Here is a 10764-nt window from a genome sequence, read left to right as displayed (position 1 = left end):
TCATGTAATTCACTGTGGTAATCGTTCAAACTCGCCATCTTTTGGAAGTCTTCATCTTCGCCTTTGAATCTAAAAACAATGCCAAGAGATGCAGCTCTCAATAAAATCAAGGGTATTAGCTTCGGGGAAGTATTTGAGATTCGGACTAGACATTTTGAATCATATTTATATTTGATAAATAAACGCACCCAGTTGATTCTGCTCCAATGTATATTAGATGATGCCTTGATTGCCGAAACCACGCAAAAAAAGGTGGCTGCGGTGCCGATACGAAACTATGTATGGTTCTTACTCGGAAACAACACACACGAACGTAGTTCACAGCCAGTCTGATAAAGGCTAGAATATTTCTACTCAGACGTCAAATCACATTTCAAGGTTTAGAAATGGCTTTAATATGACATGACGTCTTTGTAATTGAAATATTAGTCTGTTTTAAAAATTCGACGTATTAATTAAGTCGAGGTAGTGATTCAAAATGGTTGTGAACTACGTTCGTGTGTGTTATTTCCATGTAAGAATCAAGCGTCGTTTTGTATGCACTTAACCACTATAAATGAAGAATTTCGCTGCGCAATTTTGTCTGTTTTACTTGTAATAATCAATGGAGCAGTACGCCATTTTTTTACTACCCAAAGCAGACAAGCCATGTCATTTGATGGTAGCGCATTCAAGAGAATATAGGAAGAAACTGATGAGACTGTGGCTTTTCTTTTACTTGGCCCCGAAACAACAGATTAATTTTGCATGACAATACCTTAAGAAGCAAAATAAGAACGATCTACAGATCTTGGTCCCTCATTCAATTTAAACTGACAAGAGTGAAAAAGAAACCTGATGAAAATGGCCAGAAAAAGTGACAAATTAATTAGAATCTAATCTGGAATCTCTAGGCGCCATGTTGGATTTAAAAATATATTTTTTGTTCTTTTAATTAAAATTTTATACCTTACTTGGCTTTTTCTGGTAGTTAATAATTTACACGTGACATAGTTCGTGCCTTTCCAGATCAATCTAGTGGAAAGCAATCAGATTAAAATACACGTCTGTAAGATTCGCCATATATATTTGGCGAATGCTCAAGAGTCGCCATTTTAACTTTCAAACACGGATAATTCTGAACACGCATGGATTTGAAGGCTCAAATTTCGACCGTCAGCTATTACTATTACTGACTATAGCTCGGCTAATAAAATCCTGTTTCTGAGATTAAGTTATGACTGGTCAAACGGATGGTGAACCTGCCCCTACATATAACGTTTCGATATTTTCTGTGGATTGCTTCAGTCATACCATGACAACAGACATCGGATATCTCTGAAGGATGAGCATTCCCGCCCTATTTTTTTCTCTCGGGAGACAATCTGATTAAAATACAACTCTATATATTTCGTTTCGCTATTTTCTGTGGGTGACATCCGAGGTCCAAGAAGGATGAGCATGCCCAGTTGCGGTTCTATAAAGCATTAGGTGGTGGAGCTGAATAATCGTCGGGGTGGTGATTGAAACACAGCTCTTGACAATTCGTCTTATTTCGGTATTTTCCGTCCTTAACATCAATCAAACCATGTCTGGTAACAAAAAATATCGGATATCATTCGGGAGGATTTGTATTTCAATATGTTGCCAAATAATAATCTGCCCAAATTAACTCCTGATATCCTCTTAGCTACTGCGCTTTTTTATAGCTTCAATTACCTTGCTATAAAATCGAAGTCTCTAAACTGCATAAGGGGAGGTAACTTCATTTTTCAGACTATGATTAAGTGACAAAGAACACTATTAAGTTTATCGAGTATGGCTTATATCAAAGAAAAGAGAGCAGTGAAAGCCTAACTGGGGTAATACCCATACTGTGTATTCCCAATGACAATGTTGTGGCCTATATCAGATTTGATCGATGTTTGATTTTGTATCAAAAGTTTTTGTTATCTTTCAGATTTACTTCAAAGTAAGAAGGGGTGCGCATTATACTCGTAATTATACGTTTTATTTGTAGTACGGTCAGATCACCATAATCTTTATCAAATTTTTAAAAACAAACCAGTAAATTCCTGAGTATAATATTTGTTTATTTTTTCAATGGATTTTTATACAAAAACAGTTCATATTTATATTTTGAATAATAATTCTTATATATATCATGATTACCTAGTATATGTTGGAAGGTAAAACTTGGCATAATGCTTTATGTTTACATTCTGATTTATAAAATTATAACTACCTTGAATAACTTAAAGAGATTGTAAACAGGTTTTCAAAAATTGTTATGTGTAATGGAGACACTGATAGCATCAATTTGCACCATTCCAGTTTTCAATCAGACGTCTGTGCTTCTTGGAATTACACTAAAAATAACTGTTTGATAAATGTCACTAATTGCAAAGTGCCTTATGCGATCAAGCATATTTTGTGATTAGTGAAACAAACACTTAGTTTTAATGGAATTGCAGGAACAGATATCTGATTGAAAATTGGAATATGCGGTACACATACAAATTTTAGAAAACCTCTTTACAATACCTTTTAATTTAATATTGTGACCTTGGCATTTAGAGAGGGGTGACCATTTATCTAATAAATAGTAAACAATAATAATATTCATAAACATAAATTTAACATATAAGGAAAACAGACGTCAGCCTATATTAGGGCGGCAACAATCCTTGAAGCTGTGATTCGATACACCAAACCATACTCGACACTCGGAACATGACACAATTTCTTAAGCACACAAGGATTCTGTGTCATTTGTTATTAAAGGGGCTAAGAATTAATCGTGCCAATACATCACAATTATTTTTATCCAACGCAAGGCATCGATGAGAAGAAAAGAATCACGGTTCATTGATTCATCAGTGCAGCCCTAGTCTATATCCACCCTGAAAACATTACTGTGTAACTATAATCAGTCCTTGTAATCAATGTAATATAATATTCAATTTATAATTGATCAGCATTATAACAAATTGTTCTCATCACATGTTATAACCTTATAATCAGCATTTTAATAACACTATAATGAAATCATAATTATATCATTTGAAATAAATTTTACTTTTGATTTTAAGTTATATAATTCAGGAGCCTTACTCTCAAACATTTAACCTCAGATGATTTTAGTGTTCCTGTCCTCTGATTGGTCAATCACTAAAATAGATTTTAAATTAAGATTTTTTATCCAATCAGATTACTGTATTTCCTAAAAGTTTTGGAGAATAAGGCCTCATAATCTATAAACTAGGCAAAATATACTTAAAGAGTTAAAACCTAGCATACACTTTCAGTCAAAACTCTTTTTACAAAGTTGAAGACTGATAAAATGGATCACATGATAGCCATGTGGACTGTTTGTGTTTCTGAGTTGTTCCTATAAAAATGTATATCTGATTATAACATAATATTTATATTGTATAATGTATTAATAACTACACATATAAAGCCATGAGACATACATCATTGAGAGAGAATCCTTTTATTGATTATACATGGTGATTAAATGGATTTGTCTCCCTTGAATGCAATATCATAATGAATTTCGGATAAATGATATAAAAGCTTGGAGAATCGATCTAGTCAGGCTCTGATATAAATATAAATTTTTGATTTGGAATTGTTTTAAAACTGATGCTGCCAAAAACAAAAGACATAACACAGCAAATAGCCATGGATCTTTTTTGTAGGGAAATCTTTTGATTAAATTATTTTGTAAGTGGACTAACTCCAGACTGGTTATAAAAACAAGTTTACAAAGACTTAAATTCTTGGTATCTTATTTTTACTAAAATACACTCATAAATTTTGTATAATTTGAAAGAACAAGGGAACTAGTGGATTCTTTGAGCCACAAATTCAAAACCCTTGAAAAAAAACAAGTAATTCACAGTATTATAAGATACATGAACAGTTCTATACAATAATGGTATAAAAATTTGGTAACTAAAAAAAATTGTCTATACAAAATAAAACTATATAGAATTCATAACAAACATACAGTCTTTATTGGTTGGATTGTAAACATATTGTACCTTGAACAGGTTAATTGACACTATGGGCTCAAATTTTCAGAACTTAAAAATCAGAATCAGTAGAATAAGTAAAATATATCTATTTTGTGATATTCATACAAGTGGGGCGAGTGAGACTTATTCTCAAAAACCTAACATAACACCATTTTACTGATCCTGTTTAATTGACTATATACTAATGAATCATATTACAGTATTTCTAAAATTCTCTATATTAGGTCTGATGAAATTCAGCATTAGTTCATTTTTAACCTGTATTGTACTCGCATATCTTTGTTGAATTTGAGATCCACTATGAGAGAACTGTGCAGGAAAAGTGATTAAGGTAGGGCCTGCTCACTCTTCAGCAACACCTATAGCCATTCTGAAACTGGTGTTCTAAACTTGGCATACCTTTTATGGCCATGTATGTCAATGGACAGTTCCAAAAGAAGATGTTTTAAAGATGATTTTGGTGTTTGCGGAATGAGATGAGCTCTAGTCTAAAAAAGCTAAAATATCTAATATTGTTTATTTGGTATTCTATTGCTATCCAACCAATAAAAACAAAAACACAACAACAACATACAATTCACATATAAAAGATTTTCATTCTAAAAATGGCTTCTACATTTATATAAAACTGAAATTTCGGATAAAATATAAAAATTTGATTTTTAGATGCATAATAATTAATAATAAAACTTTACATCACAACACTAAGATTTACCTCCCTTTAAAACATTTTAGCTTAAGTTTAAGATGGGTGCCTGTTTTTCAATAATTCCATGGGCATAATCATTACAGAGATATTTTTCTAGCCCTTATAAGTATTGTATCTTACAAAAGAGCACCCATCTTTTTCTTTCATCTTTCATTCTTTAAAATTCAATGCCCTTTAGCAGCAGATTATAAATAGGTTTAAAAATTTAACATATATCAGCATTTTTATTTGATGTTAATATTTGACTTCATTGATTCTTTTGATCAACATAAATTTGCAAATTTAGTCATATCAAAATCAAATTTTTCATGACAATTTCCTCAAAGCCACAATTCATTTTGAAGATGGTAAATCGGCACTATTCAAACATATAACGGCACTATTTTTATCACGTCACAAAATCAGTACGCCAGCAAGAATTACTCCATTCATTGGAAAATAGTTCTTAGATTTCAACAGTAACTTGAACTATACTTCATATCCCACATATATCATTACGCACTCAATACAGTACACCTTCTATATACAATATAACAACCTAACAACACCCATCATAAAAATTGCTGATATCCTTCCGCACCAGTGAATATAACGTCTATCCAAATTCCCATCGCCTCTGGCGTAGGAGCCACAAGAAAATAGGTCCTATCATATGTCTTCACACAAAATGTTAATTTCGGATTTGGACTTTTAACTGTCCGTAAATGGTCTACATACACTTCTTCAATTGCTTGAAAATAAATTCCTCCGCGTTGCTTAGTTTCAGTTTTATCACCATAGTACGTTAGTGATCGTTTTAAACGATCAAACACAAACCATCGTTTATGCCACGTTTTGAATTTATTTCCCATTTTATGTAAGAAACCACGGCAACTGTTAGCTGTCACTATCACATGAGAGCAAGCCTCGACATGATGTCCCGCGGATTCTATATGCTGGCGTAAATCAAATTCCTTGTTTCTGATTGGTAGATATCTGGTTAAAGGACGAGCCTGGAAAAGAGCAAAAAAACTGACTTAAATTGAGGAACACATTAGTATGAAGATTCTTGACCAACAACGAATTGACAAAAGTTTATCTTTTTAGCAAAGTAATCTTACTCTTGGGAGAGAATCGTGAAGAAACTATGAGTTTATCAATAATGAACAGTATGAAGATTTGAACTTAAATTAAGAAGACTAGCTGAGTGTGAAGCAAGATACATCACTAAAGAGAAAGATAAAAACAATGGAACCATCAATCTGCAGTGCACAAAATCTTGATTGAAATTTCATTGCTCACAGCTGTTAATCAGCAGAGGAAAATGAAAATGAAATGAATAGAGTTTTACGTAGCACTCTTCTGCACCTGAATGGACATTCGGTAATCAGCAGAGGAAGAGAACTTATTGAACAGAAGTTTGACATAGTTCAGATATCCTACCTGTTGGCGTTGTTTTTCGCGTAATTTGACCTGTTGATTAATTATTTCTTCTCGTAATCTGGTTTCTTCCTGTAACTTTCGTTCCAATTCTTCTCTCCGTGATCTTTCTTCATGTAGCGCCGACATCTCAACTTCACGGAACTGAACCTGAAACATAGACACCAACAGTTCAATTTGATAGATATTAAGGAATCTCAGTTCTTAACAGAGACTTCCAGGACACAGACGTGAAAACCAGGACATACAGGACAGTACCTCACTTCACAAACACCACAAAAATAAAGATTACAGTTACAGATATCAAAATTTCAATTATAATAATGTTCAGTATCAGAGCTTTAAGAAATGTTGGTAACAGTTTTTTTGTTTATGTGTAACAAAATAACATAAAATGATCAACATTTTCAATATACGTGTAACTTCATCATTATAAACTGAAAGGCGAAAGATGTATCATGTATCTTTATATTCAATTACTTATATATGTAAGTACAGAAATTGGAGAAAGACAGTGTGAAATAGACTTTAAGACCAAAAAGAAACAGTAGAATGTTAAAGGAGTTTAATGACCACAGAACATGAAACCCCCATTGCGATGTCTGTCTGTTTTTTATTAAAGTATTTCAAAAGTGACATTTCATTTATCTTTCAGTACATAGTCAATAAACATGTCCCTTGTGCCTTGCCTGTCCCCTAATATCAACATCCTGTCTTCACCCACACAACTAATATCTATAACCAAATCAATTATTGATCATCTATAATATGTTTTTGATGTTTGTCTAAAATCAATAAAGACTATGTATAACAAATGACTGGTCTATGTTTGTTTACTCTTGGATTTAAAAACAATAAATACCAAAAACCCAGTCAGATGTTTATGAGCTCTATTCTGATAGAGCTGGCTGAATTTTAAAGAATCAAAATAAGTCATGATTGATAATGTAACCTAATCATCAATTCTGACTACCATGCTTTTTAAACGTAATCTATCAGGAATCGAAATCAGAGTTTTTAATCCTACTTTTCTGAATCTGTTCGGCCTCAGGGCCATAAAACATTTCTCATGCTCGGCCGAGTTTTTACTCAAATCTAACATGCCCCATGAACCAAGGAAAGGTAAAATTTGAAGATTAATGTGATGCCAGAAGCATTGTTCAGTAAGAAATAATTTGATATATTTTATTTTCTTTGATATAATCAGTTATATACACCTGTAATAGCTGCTTCTCACATAAGTAAAATATCAGGTAAGTATAAAAAAAGGGTTTGTGGCAAGCAATGCTATGCAGTGTGCAATGAGATATATTTTACTCGGACCATCCTCTTTTTCAATTTCAACTATTAAGGGATTTTGAACTTTGATAGCCTGTAGCACACAGGGCCACTGTTTGTTGTCCATTTCAAACAGTTAAACAATTTTTTAACATGTCAGGCCCTCTGACCTGCATCACTGACAGGCGGAACTCGAATTTGAAGGTTTTATCTCAGCCTATGCAGGGATTGAACCCTAGACTTTTACATAAGAGAGCAGGCATCTTTCTCACTAAGAAAAAAATCACAAATCTAAACAAGGCAAACCAAGTTGAAATCAAAATCCAATGTGACTGGCTAATCAAGAACCCTGATTAACATATAACTGTAGTCAGACATTACTGAAAAATACAACCAAATCAACAGCTTTCACTAGCACCAAACTTTTAAATCCTATTTTTTTATGAATCCAATTCAGACATGACTGGCTACAGCAGCCTTCTCAAGATTAAGAGAAGCTGCAGCTGTAGTCAGAAATTATTGGTAAAATTAAACAAATAAACACTTCAGACTAGAATCTCCCTATAGTTTTTTATGAATCCAATTCAGATGTAACTGGCTTATGCAGACTAAAATCAACCCTGCTTAACAGAAAGCTATTAAATAAAATAACAATAGCTAGGTGACGAGGAGATTGAGAGATAGTTCTAGTGAGTCCACAAGTTATCATAATGGGGGTGGAGGAAATGTCAAGAGGAACGTGTGAGAAGAACACACATGGACACCGGAACTTCTAAATGGTTTCTATTTCCTCTTATTTTCCCAGTCAACATGACCAGTTGACAGAAAATCTCAGAACTCAGAACTGTTATTGACATCTTCACTAAATATTGACGTGTTGACACCACGATTGACGTGTAAATGGACTGAAGAAGCCACGAAGATTTGTCAAGTATTGTTGAAGCGATCTTTGGTCCATTTCATCCAAGTATTTCACCAACATGTCATATTCAGACAATCAGGATTCCATTATTCTAGTAGAATGACAGAAATACAAAAAAAAACGTGAATATCTGTTGTGAAATGTGCAGTCTTATGAAAATTAGTTCAAACCTTCCTTCTGTATCATATTGGCTTTAATTTTTTAACACTCATCTGCTTGATGATATCAACAGCCAATCAAATTTTAAGCAAAATTTTCTTAGCGATTGTGACATCAGTGGCCATCAAAAAAAAAAAAAAGAATTGCAACTGTTTCACTTTTTGAATTGAATTTATCCTTTCTCAAACATTAAATTTCTTTTTGTTTCCCTTATATCTTTCTATAATGTGGCCATAAAAACTCAAAGAAAAATGCCAGCCAAGATTTTTTTCTTATCTTTTAAATGACTGCAAATGAACAATTAAACCACGCATTCAGATATTTAAAATGAAAGTAGATACGACTTCCTGTACAGAATTTTACAAGTTAATGACCTGACGGTTACCTTGACGATCTGATCTGACATCAAAGTGCACTTTTTTGCAAAATAAAATGACCTTTTAAAGATTTCATATAGAGGAAAGACCAAAGCTTTGTTGCTGGGTATTGATAAGCCATAAAACTGTTTTATATTTTCAACATATCACAAACAGGAAAATGAAATTGTTCAAAATAGCAGCTATAAGAGTCCATGCAAACGTACATAAAACAAACATTAACCTCTTTTGATGCCTTTTAAATGACAATATTGACCCATCAACACATATAAAAAGAACAAGGCAATGATCAACATAGAAAAACTAGGTTTGAATGCATTCAGTGTAATTCTATGAACAGGTCTCATCTGCCAGAAATCGTGGGTTGCCAGGATAATTGGCCACAGACCACTACTTTGTTTTATAGACCATGATCATTTCCTCCTCTTAATCTATTGTCAATCCGTTCTAATCTATCAATTCTATTTTTACTTGTCCTTATTCCACATCTAATCCTTTTAATCAGACAGTTATTTCCAGTACTTGATTGCTCTAATGAAAAGTTCTTCATTGAATCCCTCTTTAATCAAAATTTCTGAATACCAGGATAAGAGTGCGCTGATGTATTTGGTATTTTTAAAGGAAATATCTCAAAAAGTTTTAAAGCAGGGTTTTAACTTAACAGTTCCTTACTTAATATTTAGAGGAGAATATCCCTTTAAATGAAAGGGAAATATTTTGATGATTTCTAGATGGTGATATACCTTGAAAGATAACTCAATTCCTATTCAAACGTATCTTCACAATGTCAAGCTATTACGAACTGCAATGGCCGCATTTCTTGTTTCACAGAAAGCAGCGCTTTGATTGGATTGTACGCTAGCGAATAAAGTCAAGCAGAGCTCTTGATAGAAAGTCTATATATCAACAATAATCTTAATGTTTACGTTCTTTCTGTTGAGGATGCTGATTGGCTGGATTGACTGTATATACTTACGTACAATCTATTCAAATCGCTGCATTTACTTCTCTGATACAAGAAAGGTGGCTATTGCAGTCAAGGTAATAGTACAAATTGCGTAATAGATTGACATTGTGAAGATGAAGTTCATAATAGCTTGACATTATGAAGATGATTCAAATGAAGTTCATGAAAGTCAAGAACCTAGATTACAGTGAATCCTATAATTGAGTTAATTTATAGTTGAGCGTGATGTCAGAAACATCATAAATATTACAACAATGGCTTCCGCGTCTGACAGATTCAACTTGAAACAGAAATAAATTTTAATGTTAAGGAGCAGCTCATATTGTCAAACATTGTTTGAAATAAATATACCAAATAAATATTGATAGCGTTGTAGACTCTGCAAAAAGTGCCAAGTAGACAAATCAAGTCAAAAAAGTGCAGAGTGACACAGATGAAGATGTTACCCCTAAATGCCACGGTACTTATTGCGATGAACCTCAATTCAATTCAGTCTTTGAGCACCATTTTAAACATAATTTAACAACCTCTCATGAGTCTCAAGCGTGAATTTTATCGTTAATTGGTTTAAAAATAAAATTTGTTTTAAAAACAAATTTTTAAAATAACTTTGCATAGCTGGAAGTCTAGTAGGTTTTTTAGATCTTCTTAACTAAAAAAAAAAACAGATGATTTTTGGGTGTACTACGATCTAAATTCATGCCCTTGGCGTTACTTCCTTATGATTTTTGAGAAAGAGAAATATATTTAGTAATTAAATATTCTTACCTGCTCCTCTACAAGGCGTAGTTTATCTGACTGAGCCTGGGCCAGTAATCTCTCTAGCTCAGCTAACTTTTCTAAATGGTCTTCCCCACTACTAACACTGTAAATATACAATAATAACATTGTCATTTCATTTATTAAGTTCT

At 32.9% G+C, this 10764-nt stretch overlaps 1 protein-coding gene across 1 annotated transcript; it reads right to left on the bottom strand.

Moving 5' to 3' along the window:
* Positions 1-5282: 5282 nt before the first annotated feature.
* LOTGIDRAFT_112701 (hypothetical protein) lies at positions 5283-6309 on the bottom strand (the record flags this gene model as incomplete). Its single annotated transcript, XM_009050979.1, has 2 exons — positions 5283-5723; positions 6154-6309. 2 exons carry the CDS (start codon positions 6307-6309, stop codon positions 5283-5285), a joined length of 597 nt encoding a protein of 198 aa, XP_009049227.1.
* Positions 6310-10764: the final 4455 nt, after the last annotated feature.

The sequence above is a fragment of the Lottia gigantea genome (genome assembly GCF_000327385.1).
Source record: "Lottia gigantea unplaced genomic scaffold LOTGIsca_16, whole genome shotgun sequence".
Classification (NCBI taxonomy): domain Eukaryota; kingdom Metazoa; phylum Mollusca; class Gastropoda; family Lottiidae; genus Lottia; species Lottia gigantea.
Note: the sequence above shows the minus strand (reverse complement) of the source record. Positions and strands in the feature narration are given on the sequence as shown.